Source organism: Dasypus novemcinctus, chromosome 19 (assembly GCF_030445035.2).
Source record: "Dasypus novemcinctus isolate mDasNov1 chromosome 19, mDasNov1.1.hap2, whole genome shotgun sequence".
In the NCBI taxonomy this organism is placed as follows: domain Eukaryota; kingdom Metazoa; phylum Chordata; class Mammalia; order Cingulata; family Dasypodidae; genus Dasypus; species Dasypus novemcinctus.
The window spans coordinates 17,844,586-17,861,246 of NC_080691.1; the positions used below are offsets into that span (position 1 = coordinate 17,844,586).

Consider the following 16,661-nt stretch of genomic DNA (forward strand, 5'->3'; position numbering starts at 1 on the left):
CCGGAACAGGGAAAGGATGCCACCACTTTCACCACTGCTATTCAACATTGTACTGAAGTGCTATCTAGAGAAATTAGGCAAGAAAAGGAAATAAAAGGCATCCAGATTGGAAAGCAGGAAGTAAAACTCTATTTTGCAGATGACCTGATTTTATTTGTCAAATTCCCTAAAAAATCCACACACACACAAAAAAAACAAGGGTTAGAGCTAGTAAATGAGTTAAGCAAAGTGGCAGGATACAGAATATACAAAAAATCACTTTTCTATACAATAGCAATGAAAATTAAATTAAGGCAATTCCATTTACTACAGAATAAAAAAGGATAAACTGTTTAGGAATAAACTTAACCAAAGGAGTGCAAAACCTGCACACTGGAAACTGCAAAACATTGTTGAAAGTAAGTAAAAAAGATCTAAATAAATGGAAAAACATCCTGTGTTCATGAATTGGAAGATGTACTATTGCTAAAATGGCATAAATCCCCAAACTGTTACATAGATTTAATGAAATCCCTATCAAAATTCCAGCTGCCTTTTTTTTTTCCCCAGCCCTGGAGAAGCTGATCTTAAAACTCACATGGAAATGCAAGGGACCCAGACTAGTCAAAACAATCTTGAAAAAGGAGAACAAGGTTGGAGGACTCACATGTCACATTTTTGAAATGTACTATAAAAAGTAATCAAAATAATGTGGTACTGATATAAGGATAGACAAAGATCTATGGAATAGGACTCAGAGTCCAGAACTAAACACTCAAATCTACGGCCAGTTGCTTTTCAACAAAGATGCCAAATGGTGCTGGGAAAACTGGTTATCCACATGCAAAAGAATGAAGTTCGACCCTTACTTTACACAGAAAAGGTAACTCAAAATGGATCAAGGACGTAAATGTAAGAAGTAAAACAATAAAACTATTAGGGAAAAAAAAACAAACAGAAAACCTTCAGGAACTTGGACTAAATATGAAAAGCACAAGCAACCAAAGGGGAAAAAAATGGATCAATTGAACTTCATCAAAGTTAAAATCTTTTGTGCATCAGAGGACGCTATCAAGAAAATAAAAAGAAAACCCACAGAATGGGAGAAAATATTTGCAAATCATATATCTTTTATTTTTTTAAGATTATTTATTTATATCCCCCCCTTGGTCTGCTTCCTTTTTTTTTTTTTTTTAAGGTTTAGTTTTTATTTATTTCTCTCCCCCCGCCCCCAGTTGTCTGCTCTCTGTGTCTGCTTGCTTGTGTTCTGTGTCCGCTTATATTCTTGTCAACAGTACCAGGAATCTGTCTCTTTTTGTTGCATCATCTTGCTGCATCCGCTCTCTGTGTGTGCGGTGCCATTCCTGGGCAGGCTGCACTTTTTTCATGCTGGGCAGCTCTCCTTACGGGGTGCACTCCTTGCGCGTGGGCTCCCCTACATGGGGGACACCCCTGCATGGCACAGCACTCCTTGTGCACATCAGCACTGTGCATGGGCCAGCTCATTACACAGGTCAGGAGGCCCTGGGTTTGAACCCTGGACCTCTCATGTGGTAGGCAGATGCTCTAGCCGTTGAGCCAAATCCACTTTCCCCTTGGTCTGCTTTCTGTGACCATCCACTGAGCATTCCTCTGTGTCTGCTTATATTTTCATGAGGCAGCGCCAGGAACTGATCATGGGATTTTCTGAAGTGGGAGAGAGGTGATCATTCTCTTGAGCCACCTCAGCTCACTGATCTGCTGTCTCTCTTATCGTCTCTCCTCTGTGTCTCCCCCTTTTGGGTTATCTTGCTGCATCAGCTCTCCACGTGGGTCAGCACTTCTGCATGGGGCAGTACTTCACACAGGCCAGCACTCCGCATGGGCCAGCTTGCCACACGGGCCAGCTTGCCTTCACCAGGAGGCCCTGGGCACCAAACCCTGCACCTCCTGTATGGTAGATGGGAGCCCAATGGCTTGAGCCACGTCCGCTTCCCAGCAACTCTCATATCTTGAAGGATTCTAGTATCCAGAATGTATAAAGAACACTTAGAAGGCAATAACAAAAAGGCAAAAACAAAATATTAGAAAATGGGCAAAGGATTTTAATAGACATTTCTCCAGAGGTGATACACAAACGGCCAATAAGCACATGAAAAGACAATCAACATCATTAGTCATTAGGGAAATGCAAATCAAAACCACAATGAGGGAATCAGATGTGGCTCAACAGAGTGTCCACCTACCATATGGGAGGGCCAGGGTTCAATACCTAGGGCCTCTTGGCCCTGTGGTGAGTTGGCCCATGCGCAGTGCTGCCGCACGCAAAGGAGTGCCGTGCCATGCAGGGGTGCCAGGTGTAGGGATGTCCCACACTCAAAAGAGTGTGCCCTGCAAGGAGAGCCACCCTGCATGAAAAAGCACAGCCCGCCCACCAGTGGCGCTGCACACACAGATAGCTGACGCAGCAAGATGACACAACAAAAAAGAGACCCAGTTTCCCAGTGCCACCAGATAATGCAAGTGGACACAGAAGAGCACACAGCGAATGGACGCAGAGCAGACAATGGGAGGGGGGCCAGGGAAGGAGAGAGAAAGAAATAAAAATAAATCTTAAAAAAAAAGAGAGAGAAAATACCACAATGAGATACCACTTCACACTCACTAGGATACCTATAATTTAAAAAAAAACCAGAAGAGCAATAACGAGTGTTGGTGAGGATATGAAGAAATTGGAACTAATATCTTGAGGGTAGGAAGGTAAAATGGTTATGCTGCTGTGGAAAACAGCTTGGAGTTCCCCAAAAATTTAAACATACCATTCAACTCAGCATTCCATTCCTAGATATATATCCCCCAAAAATTAAAAACTCTTCACACAAAAACGTGTGCAGGGATGTACATAGTAGCACTATGCATAATAGCCAAAGTGGAAACAGCCTACATGTCATCAACTGTCCAATGGATAAAAAAAACTATGTCCATGTGATGGAACATTATTCAGCCTTAAGAAATAAGACACCAGTGATATGTGCTACAATGTGGATAAATCTTGAAAACATGATGCTGAGGGAAAGAAGCCCAACCTAGAGGCACACGTATTGTGGGATTCCATTTATATGAAATGTCCAAAATAGGCAAATCCATAGAGACCAGACTGTAGATTAGCAGTTGCAAAGCGTTGAGAGAAGGGGAAATAAGGAATGGCTGCTAAGGCTTACATATTTCTTTTGGGGAGGATGGAAATGTTCTGGAATTAGTGGTGATGGTTGCCCAACTCTAAATATTCTAAAAACCACAAATGAGAAGCGAATGGGGCTCAAGCAATTGAGCTCCTGCCTCCCATATGGGAGGTCCCAGGTTGCGGTCTTATTGCCTCCTAAAAAAAAGAAGCCCAGCACATAATGAACAGACACAGCAAATGCAAGCAAGGGGATGGGGAGAAATAATCTTAGCAAATAAAAACCACCAAATCGTACATTGTCAAATGCTAAATTTTATGGTAGGTGAATTGTTTCAATTAAAAAAGAAGGAAGTGGAGCTGGCGTAGCTCAGTGGTTGAGCACCTACTTGGCATTCACAGATCCTGGGTTCAATCCCCCCTGTACCTCTTAAAAAAAAAAAAAAGGAAACAAAATATTTGTTCAATGATATTCAGGACTTAAAGCAAAGGCTGGACGTCCTGCCAAAAATATAACAATGTCTAAAGAGAACAGCCGGGACATTTGCAGAAGGGAGAGCAGGCAGCTGGGGTCTAGATTCCTGCGCCATGAAAGTGCAGGCATTACAGTGCACTGCGTGGGGGAGTGGGTGTAGCTCAGTGGTTGTGCACCTGCTTCCCATGGGGGAGGTCCAGGGTTCAATCCCACCTTCTAACAACAACCAAGTACTTACTGTATGTGTGTAAAATCCCCACTGGATTTTGAAGGATTTGCTCAATAACATTAAGAATTTCCGTATATTGATTACATATTGGAATCCCAGAATATATTGGGTTAAATATAATATTAAACTTAATTTTTCCCCGTTTCTTCTACTTCTAAAATGTGTCTACTAAAAATTTAAAATAGCCTAAGTGACTTGCACTAGGTATGTGTTGGACGACACTACTCAACTGTTCGGGGGCGCTGAGGAAAGTGCAGAAGGGGGTGACGAATTTATCCATGAAATAAAATTCCACTGAGCATGCTCTGCTGGGGCCAGCCCACAACGTGATCCCCGAGGGACGCGGGTGAATGGGGTCGGAATGCGTGGGTGCCCCTTCCTTCTCCGGGGCGGGGGGTGGGGGGTTGACGCCTTTGTCAGGAGGGGACGGAGGCGATGTCCAAAGAGCTGCGACCAAGGAAAAATCAGCAAGCCACGGCGATTGAAAACAACCGAAAAGGATGGGCATCCTGCGTCCTTGGACTCGCTTTACTCTTTGGGCCAAACTCCGGGCAGTTAGCCCCTCCACAGGGCGATTCATCTCATCCAAAATACGTGGGGCTGGAGGAGGGTCAAAACCCGAAAGGTCAAGTCGAGGGAGGAGAAACTTGGCCAAGTTCATTCTTGAGTCTCCAGAGCAGGGCTTCTTTTAACCTTTTGGGTTCCCTGGGCCGCGAGGGCCGCCCTACACGGTGCCTGACTTCATCAATACCTCCCCGCTCCCCCCCTCCCCCTCCGCATCACGTCCCCACAAGAATCCGGTTTTTCTGAATTTCAGTTCCAGCTGACGAACCCCTCGTTCAGCAGCCCGGGCACCAGAGCCTAGAACGCGGCCTGGCACACAGGAGGCGCCCCGCGGCTCTCGCGACCCGCTCCTCTGCCTAAACGAGGCGCACGGCGGGCGCGAAGGTGCCCGGGGGAAGAGGCCTCGCGCTTTTGTCACCGTCTCGAAGGCGTCCGAGCCTCACAAAGGGCTCCAAACCCCCGACTCCAGGCAAGTCACCTGGAAGTCACGGCCGAGCCTGTCCAGAACGGCTCGGGCCGACGACGGCGAGCAGCCGGCCGCGGGCGCCCGGCCCGACCCGCGGGCGACGCGGCCGCGCTCGCCACCATTTTCTCCAGGTAATTTTCCATCCCTGCCCCCACCGCCCCCGAAAAGGGAGAAAAGTGTTTCTCTCAGGCGCGCCCGCGCCGGAGGCGGCCGAAGCGGCTGAGGCGCTGAGGCGGCGGCCGCGCGGCGCCCGGGAGGGGGCGGGGGTCGGGCGGGCCCGGCGCTCCCCCCCACCCCGGCCGCGGCGCGCGCGGGCCCCCCGCCCCCCCAAACTTTGCCAAGTTGCGGCGCGAGCGGGGAGGCGCGGGGCGCGGCCGGGCGGGCGGGGCCGAGGCTGACGCCGGGGCCGCGGGCGCGCCGGGGCCGCCCCCTCCCGGCCCGGCCGGCCCCGCTGGCTCCGCACAAAGTTTGCGGCCGCCCCTGCGCCCGCGCGCCCGATGTATGGGTGATATACTGCGGCGGGCGCCGCCGGAGGGACGGCCATATTTGCCGGCGCGGCCCGAGCCGCCGACAACAAAAAGTGCGCGGGAGCCCGGCGGGCGCACGGACGGGCGCAGGGCCGCGGGCGCCGCGCCCCCTCGCCGCCTCGCCGCCGCCGCCGCCGCCGCCGCGGGCCCGGCCCCGCGCGCCCCGCGCCCCGCCGCCCGCGGGCATGTCTTACAAACCGAACTTGAACGCGCACATGCCCGCCGCCTCCCTCAACGCGGGTGAGTGAGTGCGCCCCGCGGGGCCCTCCGCGCGCCGCCTCCCCAAGTGCCGCCAAGTTGGGGGCCCGCGCGCCCGCCTCCGGGGCCCGGGGCGGCGGCGGCCGGGGGTGGGGGCGCCGGGCACCGGGTCCCCGGCCCGGGGCAGCGCCGCCGCCGCCGCCATGATTCCGGCGTCCGCGCCGCCAAACTTCTCCGGGGCGCCCCGCGTCGCGGCGGGCGGGCCGGGGCCGGGGCGGGCGGCGCGGGCCCCGCGGGGCGCCCCCCGCGCCGGCGGCCCGGGGATCCCGGGGAGCGGAGCGGCGAGGGCGGGGGAGGGCTGTTCTCGGCTCCTTTTTTCCTCCGGCTTTTGGGCGGCTCGGCGAGGGCCCCTGCCGGCGGGAGTCGGGAGCAGCCCGGGCCGCGGCGCGAGCGGGGTGCGGGGCCGCGGGGCCCGGGGCGGAGGGCGAGCAGGCCCGGGGTGCGGGCGCCGGGCTGCGGGGGTGCACGTGTGCGGTGCCAGACCACGCGCGGGCCGGGAGGGGGCTGCGCCTGCCCGGGGGGGCGCAGAGCAGGTGGCGCGCGGGCCGTGCCCGGGACCCGAGGGGCGAGGGGGCCTGGGGTGGGCGCGCGGGGAAGAGCAGGGGCGGCCCCAACCCAGGCACGTGGGGGATCCCCTCAGGCGCGCGCCGAGTGGAAGAAGTTGGAGAAACCCCCGGCTGCAGGGTGCCCGCGGGGGTGGGGTGGGGGGTGGGGCGGCATCGGGCGTGGGGCCCCTGAGCGCGGAGCCCCCAGGACTGGGCACGGGAGGAGCTCCTGCGGGAGCCGCGCGGGCCCGGGGACTCTGTTTCCCTCTCCTGGGCTGGAGCTGGGCGGTCCGGGGAAACTCCTCCCGAAGTTGTCAGGTAGCCTCAGGTCGTGCCGGGGGCGGGGGCTTGCCCGGGGCTCTGGGTGCCTTCGGGAGGGAGAGGTGAAATTGTTGGGGTTCGGAGGTGGCTGGCTTTGTCTCCTCACCAGGGACCCTCTTCTGTGGACACTTAGTTGGGAACAGACTTCCACAAGAGCCGGGCGTTGGCGGTGCAGAGGGAGCGGCTGCATCCCCGTGGCCGGAGGGGGGATGGGCCCTGCTCCCCCAAAAGGCCACGCTGGCAGTTGGCTTCGGGTTTTGGGCCTTGCCTCCAAAGGTTGACCCCATCACTAAAAATCCTAAGAGGGACTCAGAAAAAGGGTGTTTTTATTTTTTTTAACTTCTTGGACTCCGAAATTCTGGAAGTGGAATGGGTTTAGATTCAGGGTGTCCATGGGACAGTTGAATTGCTCAGAAGTGGGCTCTGCCTGCCCCCCCTGCCCCTCCCAAGAGAGCAAACAGCCACTGTGTCCTCTGGGGTCTGAGAACCTGATGGAGACAGACTTGCTGCCCAGGTAGGCTTCCTCGCTGCCTCCTTGGTCTTCTCCTGGTCGGGGAGGGCAGAGGGTTACGCAGCCTGGACCAGGCAGGCAGTTTTGGTCCTGTCTGGGGTAGCCGAGGCAGGGACCCCAGACTGGGACCTTGGGGCTTGGGGTCACAGAGTGTGACAGGTACCCCCTCGGCACCCTTGAGCAGCCCTGGCCAGCGCTAGCTCGCACCCAGATGCAGGCTTCCCCCTTTCTCCTTGCTCAGTTCCAGGAGGAATGCTCAGGTCCCCAGGTGGCTGGTAATTTGGCTGGGGGCCCCCTCTGCAGCAAGCCTCATCGCCCCTTGCCATTTGCATCCAAGATGGACTCTCCGCCGCTCCTGCCGGCTCGCTGTCATCATCCCTCACGCCCTCCAGCCCTGCCTCCTGCTCGGGGGTTGCCAAGCCGCGGCCTGGCCTGCGGTGGCGGCGCGGTAGACAAAGCCCCCGCCTCCCCACTGGAGAGTGGCGGGAAGGCCGCCAGCTCCCTGGGCCCCTGCCGGCTCTTTGTCTGGGCGGTGGGGGCGGGGAGCCAGGGCGGGGAGCCGGGCTCTGGCCCCTGGAGCTTCCTGGCCTCTGCCAACCCCACCCGGCCCCGGCCCTCCCTGGTCCCCGCACACTGCGCTCATTGTCTGCGATGCTCCAGAGACGGCCGTGCTGACGTGGAGTCTGGCTCTCCCCGTGGCCTCCCTCGGCTGACCCGCTGGCCCTCCCCGTGTCTGCAGGAAGGGCTGGCCAGGACTGGCACTCGGGGCCCTTTCCCAACTCTCTCTAGCGTTAGCCCCCCACCCCCCCACCAAATAAGGAGCTGGTGCTGGCGGAGGATTGGGGTTCCCCTGCCACGTGTCTGGGGTAATGGGAAAGTCAAACCCTGAGCTGTTGCCTGACTCCCTCCCTGCAACCCAAACGGGGGGATTTCTCACTTCCCCCTCCATTAGCCCCCAAGACCGAACGTCAGCCCCCTCCAAGAGGGTAGAACCTAGAGCTGCCAGGCATTCTGCTGGAAAGCATTGCCTCACAGATGGGGAAACTGAGGCCCAGAGACGGAATGGCTTTGGCTGAGGTCCCGCAGCCAGGAGTGGCACCAGCTCCTAGTTCGGGGCCTTGCCCGTAGGAGGGCGGATGGGAAAGGGGAAGGGAGGAACCAAGGCTAAAAAGGAGGAGGCAGGAGGTGGTAGGGAAGATGCAGAGCTAGCGTCCAGCTCCCCTGCAGGGGGTGAGACTCCTCCCGAGGCCTCGAGGCGGGGTGTGAGGCACCTGTCTCTCGCATTTAGCGTCCTGCCTTTCCCAAACCCAGAGAGGTCAGGAGCCAACCCAGGGCTGGGACTGGGAGGCTGGCGCTACGCAGCCAGGCTCACTGCCCCTGTGGGAAGGTTCAGGAAATTGGGGTTTGGCTGATGTTGTCAGGGGAGCTGGGGGCAGGGGTGCTGTGCTCCGGCTGCTACATACCTGCCATTGCCTGAACAGAGGTCACAGTCGTGCTTGTCCCCGTCATGAACGGCTTGTTACTTTAGTGCAGGTGGCCTGTCCTCCCCACTTCACAGAAAAGGAAACTGAGGCTCAGGGTGGCGAATTCGGGATTCAGCCGTTGCCTGACTGGGCAGCCCAAGCTTGGGCGTATGTCTGGGCCCAGCAGGGAACTCCAGGACAGGCTGGTGGCCTCGTAAGACATCCTGGGGGCAGAGCTGCTCTCAGCTCTTGGACCTAGGGGCAGGCCACTGGGGAGCCCAGTTTCCTGGGCCCTTCTGTGCGGCCTGGGGCGACGCCCTCCCCCCTCCAGGGCCCTGCTCTTTCTAAACCAGGGGATTGGCTCCCGGAATCCTCCAGGGCCCCTTCCCGCCCCTCAGCCTGAGCTCCTGAACTTCCTTCCTCCCCTGCCCCTCCCCTTGCCCACACCAGACGAGCAGCTGGTCGATTTGGCCAGCCTTGGCACCAGCTGTCCATCCCAGGGCCAAGTCTGCGGAGTCTGCCGTGTGCGTGCGTGCGTGCGTGTGTGTGTGTGTGTGTGTGTGTGTGAGGCCGTTTGGCTCTGGGGGCGGCAGGCAGAGGGGGAGCTGCTCCCCGGTTGGGTGTGAAGGCCGGCGGGCGGCTGCCGAGGAGGACTAGGTAAATTCTCCATGGTTACTGCCGTTTGCATTCCGCAGGACATCTTTTGCCCACTCACGGCCACTCGGGCGCCATTATGGGCCTGCGTGCTCACGGAGTTGGAGCCGGAAGATGCCCCTGGGGGCCCCTCCCCAGCCCCGTCCAGGAGGCTGCCTTCCCAGCGGGGCCTGGGGCCCGCTTGGGCTCTGTCTGCTGGCCCCCAGGATGGTGATTCTGAATATTAAGTTCCAAAAGTGGGGCCTTACCCCTGCCCCTTGGGGTGCACAGCCACCTGGGGTGTAAGAGCAGACTGTCAGGAATCCTGTCTCCTCTTTGGGGAGAGGAGGGTCAGGAGCTCAGAGAGGTGGAGGGGCTTGTCCGAGCTCACACAGTGAGTCCAGAGCGTCCTCCAGATCCTTGATTTAGGTCTGCTATACCCAAAGTTTCCAGCCTGGGCTGCGTTTCCAATCTTCCGAGCCTTTCTCTTGTCTTCCTCGCCTTATGAGCCAGCAGGGATTTGGGCACACTGGAGCAGAAAGACCTCGTGTGTGTTAGGAGTCCTAGCCCCGGTGTGGCCTTGTTCCTAGCAGGCAGTCTCTTGTGGCAGTGATGTGGGTCTAGGTGGGGGCAGGACCCGGGGAAAGGGCCCTGGTGAGGATTAGGCCTAGGCTAGCCACCACTTTCATCTTTGGTTCCATTCTCGAGTGCTTGGGAGAGGCTCTGGATGGGAAGGAGGGGCTCTGTGATTAACTAACAAGGTCTGCTGAGGTGGGAATGGAGAGTGGTGGCATTGTGGCTCCGTATTTACTGTCACTCATCTAGGCCGAGGGTTAGGGCTATGCCCAAACTCTAGAGGTCAAGAGCAGGGGTCTTTATTCTACAAAGACAAAAGAGCATGACTGGTGGTAGGAGTTTGTGGCAGGGGATTGTCGTGGGACTCAGACTCCTCCTCTAGCCAAGGCCACCTGATTGCTGACCCTTTCTCTCTCCTCCCCCGTAGCTGGAAGCGTCCACTCTCCTTCTACCAGCATGGCGACATCCTCGCAGTACCGCCAGCTGCTGAGTGACTACGGGCCGCCATCCCTTGGCTACACCCAGGTGCGCTCCGGGGGTGCCGGCGAGGTGGGAGGGGACATGGGGGGGGGGTTGGTCCTGGGCCCTAAGGGGGTGGGGGCCCCACAGCTTGGAGCTGTGTTCCCCATTCTGGGGGAGCAGAGTTGGTACAAGAGAGAAAGGACTAGAAATGATGGAACCCAAGGTTCTGGCTTGGTTCTTGATCCAGGTGCAAGGCAGAAGCTGAGGACTAACACAAGCTGTTTCATTGGGGACGCGGTGGTGGGAGAGAAGGGGAGCACAGCAAAAGGCCAGACACCCTAGAACCTCGATTCTGGCCGAGGGCCCCCAGCGGTGTGTATCCTAAGTGGGTCTGCTCGTTCCTGTTTTCCAGGGAAGTGAGGCCTGTTGGGCGATGAGAAGGAACATGTCCTTTCTCTCCATGACGTCTTGGGCCCAGCGAAGAGAAGGGTGGGCCCCAAATCTCAGTTTCCAACACCTAACAGAATCAGGGTGCATTTCTTCAAGGGCTGGTGGGTTAAGACTGTAGAGCCTGGAGTGAGGTTGATGGGGCTCCAACCATGGCTTCGCCACGTACATGACCTCCCTGCGACTCGGTTTCCTCATTGGTCAATGGGGGACAATACAGGTGCCAGTCTCAGGGTGGACGAAAGCTTTAACAGAGCCAGCTGTTACTTCGTTACATTCTGAGATTGAAACGGAAATGCGGCCCCTTGGGGGGGTTGCCGGTGAGGCCTCAAGTCCTCCGGGCCTGTGGTTTCCAGCCGGAACACTCTCCCCCTTGGCCAGACGTGAGTGTTCCGCGGATGCCAAGGAGATGGTTTCTCGGAGTGAGGTGGCTGGGGCTCCCGCTCCAGGCCTGGGCTCCCTGTCACCGCACTCGCCATGCCGCGCCAGGCCGTCCTGTCCCAGGAGGAGAAACAGGCGCGGACCCTGGAGAGGGACCGCCTGAAGAAGCGGCGGCAGCGGGAGGACGGCCTGAAGCGCAGCCTGGAGAGGCAGCGCAACGCTCTGGCCATGAAGCTGCAGCGGGAGGACGGGTGGGAGTGGGAAAAGGAGAGGGTGAAGGAGCGGAAGGCCAAGAGGCGGCGCTGGGCCAGCGTGGAGGAGCCGGAGGACCGGGAGGCCGAGAGGAGGCAGCGGCAGAAGAGGGAGGAGCAGGCGAGGGCTTTGCAGTGGAAGATGGCCACCCTCGTGCAGCGGTGGGAGAAGGACCGCCGGCAGGAGGGGAGGCCCGTGGGCGAGGCCTCAGCCTGCAGGCCTGCCGCAAACCCCACCGGGCCGATCTGGGTGCTTGCCTTGGGGCCCTCGGGGTGGGCTCTGCCAGCAGTGGGGGGAGTCTAGGGGGGTCCCAGCACACTCCAGGGGGTCTCTGGTGATCTGTGTAGCCCCACCGACCGCCCCCCCTTGCACTGGATGTTCCCATCCCTCAGGTCCTAGAGATTTCTTTGCCCTTTGTAGTTGAGACACGGCAGTCCTCTTTTTCTCCTTTGAGATGAGGAAAGGACCTTCTTGAGACCGCCAGGTGATTCCCTTGCGTGTCGGAGGATGGCAGAGTGAGGCCCAGCCTCTGACTTGGGGGCGGGGGCCCGGGTGATAGCACTGCTCTGGGCGTCTGAGGCCGGGCTGCTCTCCTCTGGCCTCCCTCCTGGGCCCGGGCTCCCAGGCCCTACCCAGCCTCTCCGTCCCGCTGCCTGTATGGGCTTGGGGTCCTCCTGGCCATGGCGTTCAGGTCAGCTTAGTGTTCACATCCATCTCAACCCATTTCTTTCTGCTTCTAGGGAACTGGGAACAGCCAGGTGCCCCAAAGCAAATATGCTGAGCTGCTGGCCATCATCGAAGAGCTGGGGAAAGAGATCAGACCCACCTACGCAGGGAGCAAGAGCGCCATGGAGAGATTGAAACGAGGTGCGCCCCTGGCCCGGCTCCCCTGCGGGATGCGGCCTTGCTGCTGGGGGAACCCCAAAGCACTGGCCCGCTCACTGCTTTGTTTTTCTGAAGAGATCGTTGGAGGGTGGGGTGGGAAGAGTCCCCTCCTCGCTGGGCTCCTGTTGTGGGAAGGAGTGACTGGTGTGGAGGCATCGGGCAGGGCCGGGGGCAGGGTGTGGGCTGCTTCTCGGGGTCTGGTGGAGGAAGGACCCTGTGCTTTGGGGGTATCTAGAAGGGCAGCCCTCACCAGCGATGAGGCCTCAGGAAGGACCCACCTTCTTTATAGCCAGGCCAGGGGGCAGCAGGAGCCAAGCCTCCTCTGGGCTTGGTCAGTGCCTGAGATGGTGCTCAGTTGTCACCTCTTTGGTGTTGGGTTCCAAGAAGTGTGTGTCTGTCATAGGATCTTTCGTGGTGAGGGTGGTATCAAAGCCAAAAAGTGCCTCCCGTGCAGATGCGGCTGGCCAGCTGAGTTCAGAAGGAAGTTAAATAGGTGGCTACCTCGTTAAAGTCTAGGGGCGCGGAGGAGAACAAAAGGATTTCTATTTTGGAAGGTGGCCATACAGAGAAACGGTGCTAATTTAATATTTGGGAGGGATTTGGGGGTTTCTTAAAAAAGGTTCAAGAAGAAACTTTGGAGAAACAGAGGAAGGAACATTCTTTGGTTATAACTCTGTGGCAAGAGGTGGGAGTACTGTAACCCCACCCCTGTCCACCGGCAGGGCTGCTGAGGACAGGCTCCTGCCAAAAATGTGCTTAGCGGTGGTTTGGAAACTTGTGTGAAGAGATGAACTGATGAACTGGGACATGGAGGGGCCAGCTCTGGGGCCGCCGAGCCCACTTCCACACGCTGACTTGCTGTGTGCCAGGCCCGTGTCCCGCACGAGCAGCCTGATGAGGCGGGCGTCTGCCAAGGACGCTCACACTTGGTTGTCAGAGCCAATCTGACAATTGCTCCAGAGATGAACTTCCTAGCAGTGTTAGTAAGGGCAAGAACAGAGGCTTGGGGGACAAGGAAACCAGCCACCTTGGAGGCTGTAATTGGGGAAGAGATTTGAGGTCATCCTGCTGGTCCCAAATGGAAATCCTTGGGAAGATGCTAGAACCCAAAATTTGACAGGCACTCAGCACGTGCCCATCCTGCACAGGCCCTGGGCCAGCTGCCGGTCCCACAGTGATGAGTAAGACCACCTGCTGGCCCATAGGCAAGCCCAGGCTAGCCAATTCTGTGTTCCAGGAGGGTGAAAGGGGTGATAGAGTGGGGCCTCAGGAACATTGCTGATAGGCCAGCAGATGACGGCCTGTGAGCCAGGGATGGTTTTTACAGAGTATATGGGTTGAAGAAAGTAAACGAGAATATTTTGTGACACAGAAATTGTGTGAAATTCAAACTTATTTATGGAGCCAGGCCGCAACTGTGTATACATTGCCTGGCTACTTTGGCAGGACAAGGGTAGGGTTGAGTAGTTGTGATAAGACTGATGGGCCCACAGAGCCTAAAATATTTGCTGTCTGGCCCTGTATAGCAAAAAATCTGCCAAACCCTGAGACAGTAAAGATTGGTGACGCCTAAATCTTAGCTGTCAGTGACTTGGGGATGTCACTCACCATGTCTTCTGGGAGTTATCATAGAATTCTTGGTGCCTGTTAAAATGAGATCACTATTTCATGAAGTTCGCTAGAAGTGAAAAAAAGGAAAAAAGTTTTTTTGTATTTATTTTTAAAGGTAGCCACCTAAAGCTAAAGGATAAGGAGATGGATAGGGCAGAAGATGGCTGAGGCTGGTCATGGTGGACCAGGAATTGAGCATAAAGCAGCGGTCTTGGGCTGGCATCCTAACACGTGCAGACTGAAAGTATTCGTTTGCCATGGTTAGCACTGATCAAGCCCTTCCTACAATCAGCACACGTAGAAGCCAGAGAAAAATAACAAGGATTTGAAGGGATGGGACGTCATGAAAGGAGAGCTGGCCAGCTGTTACTATGAGTGCAGAAAGAAATTTTGAGGGAGACATGGATTTTAACTAGGAGACAAAGGCTCTTGAAAGAGAGGAGAGCACCTTGGCAGAGCCCGTGCAGCCACTTGCACAGTAGGATCCTCTGGCTGCAGGTGCCCCGAGTTTCCCGTCCAGTCTGAGGGTTTTCTGGCCCGTCCTGAAAGGAGCCTCTGCCTATCCTAGAGCGGGTTCCATGGCGTGTTCTGCAGGTGACTCCCAGCCTCTGCTTCTCTTGCAGGCATCATTCACGCTAGAGGACTGGTTCGGGAGTGCTTGGCCGAAACAGAACGGAATGCCAGATCCTAGCCGCCTCGTTAGCTTTGAAGGCTTTCCATCTTTTTACAAGATGAGAAGTTACAGTTCATCTACCTGTTCAGATGTAACTCTTTTGTTTTCAAAATGTTAACAGTTTGTTTTCATGGTTCATTAGGCTCTGAACCTACCGACTAAGATTGAGAAAAGATTTTGCAGTTGATTAGGATTTGTGTTTTAAGTAGTTAGGAAGTACCCGGGTATTTTTTTTTAAGCATTGATTAAAAAAATAATACGTGGAAAAGTTACCTATCTTACATCAAACTATAGTTTGCCTCCAAGATACCAGTATCTCACTTTAATCTTCTCTTGAATACATTTATGTTACCTAAATTGTTATTTTCATAAGCTAATACAACTCTAAGGATTCTGTTTTTAGCAAATACTGACAGCACGCTTTTCTTAGTAGCCAGTCCCAGTTTGGCAATACAGTGTAGATTCTGCTTAATATAACTTTTTGCTTAAGCATTTGCATGACTATTAGTGCTTTGAAGTCAAATAAAAAGTGCACAAGTTATAAATACAGAAGAGCAATCTATCATACTGAACAAGGACCCCCGAAAATTTTCATACTGAGACTGTGTGTAGCTTTCAGTTTTGTGTTTCCTGTAAGTTGATCAAAATGTCTGGGAAAAAATGACTGAAACTGTTTGCATCTTTGTATGTATTTATTACTTGATGTAATAAAGCTTATTTTCATTAACACTTTGTATTAAGATGTGGATTCCTTGAATTCTTAAGTGCTGTTTTAAAAGTCCTCAGTGAGATGTGGGAGGTATGTATCATTGGGTGTTTTTCCACCTGGCTCAGAGGTGTTTACTGTGATGTGGTCAGCACAACTGGCTCAGGGAAACGTGTTTTTAAGTCCTAAGGTAGCGATCAGGTGAAGTTTCATTATGGAGGATAATGCGTAATTTTGATTTCAGCAAACTTAGATGTGTGTTAGGAAAGAAAATTAGGAAAATAGAAACAGTATTATTGACTGCTCATTGCCCCACACAACGAGGCCATTCTTGCTCTTAGGTGCTTCTTGTCCCCTGAGATTTCCTGGGTACTACAGGAATCTATTTTTCATTTAACGTGGCCACTGAAGTCAAGCCAGTTACATCATCTGGTGTGCGGATGAAGATTTTGCTCTACTGCTGGGGAATAAACAGGTTGGATATGTGGTCTCCAATGATGTCATCCAAAGGGATATGGAGGTAATTTTTATTATTTACCTTAGGATGTAACCTTTACATAATGAGGATTTGCATGGGTGGGGAGACCCACAACTAAATAGGGATATGGGCAGTTCTGTAGCATGAGGTAATGTCCCAGCTATGTAAATCTAGAGACTAGGAATGGATTCTGGGGCAGTGGACCTACCTCTTCAAATGGCATAAAACTCAAAAGGTACAAGAAAGGACAGTGAAATAGAAGCCACTGTCACTTCCATCTGTAACCCCCAAATTTCCCTTCCCATTACTACCAGATTATTATGTAACATTCCTGAGATAGTTTGACTTCCTTCTAAATGAGGAGTTCTTAATCTTTTTTGTTCCACAGACCCCTTTGCCAGTCAGGTGAAACCCATGGAACCCTTACTAAGTCCACACTACACTGTGTATTATTTAATAAATATACCCGCACCAACATACCCCACAAGATTGTTTTTTTGAATTTCATTTCAAGCTCACAGACCCCCGGAGGTACTAGAAGCCCTGTACAGGACACTTAGGCTACTAAACCAGGTCCCTCCAATGTGAGATGAGCCTTAACTGGCAGCCTCAATGAATGTATTAGGATGTGAGCATGCGATACACCTGGTGACTGCTGAGCGACCAGGTCTTCCCTGCAGAGATGAGGCAAGCCTTTGCATCTGGCAGTCTGACAATGGCCTCACCTCACTATTCTTTCTTATTTTATGCATGAACTCCTGATGTGTTCTAACAAGCCAAGCCAAACTATTAATTATGCCTTAAGAAAACCAACTGTAAGGTATTTTTACTGTTATTGATTGGTCAAATCCAGCTTTAGAGATGCTATCAAGCAAATTAGCAAGCATCAGATTTCTGGCATCTCATCTCTTGTACATCTAATTGCAAACCAACATACAGGGAATGATATATGTATTTCTAAATCAGAAAGGTTAGTTGGCAACATGTAGTCTATTAGCTAATAGAGTAAATGAGCAAGTAACTTACTTTTAAATCTTTTACTTTATTTTCTTAATTTTA

At 54.4% G+C, this 16,661-nt stretch overlaps 1 protein-coding gene across 1 annotated transcript; it reads left to right on the top strand.

Annotated features, from left to right (window-relative positions):
- Positions 1 to 5,311: 5,311 nt before the first annotated feature.
- On the top strand, positions 5,312 to 14,576 carry CDK2AP1 (cyclin dependent kinase 2 associated protein 1). Its single transcript, XM_058281287.2, has 4 exons — positions 5,312 to 5,640; positions 10,135 to 10,232; positions 11,990 to 12,116; positions 14,369 to 14,576. The coding sequence occupies exons 1-4, from the start codon at positions 5,586 to 5,588 to the stop codon at positions 14,434 to 14,436; spliced, it is 348 nt and encodes a 115-aa protein (XP_058137270.1). The 5' UTR covers positions 5,312 to 5,585; the 3' UTR covers positions 14,437 to 14,576.
- The last annotated feature ends 2,085 nt before the right edge of the window (positions 14,577 to 16,661 follow it).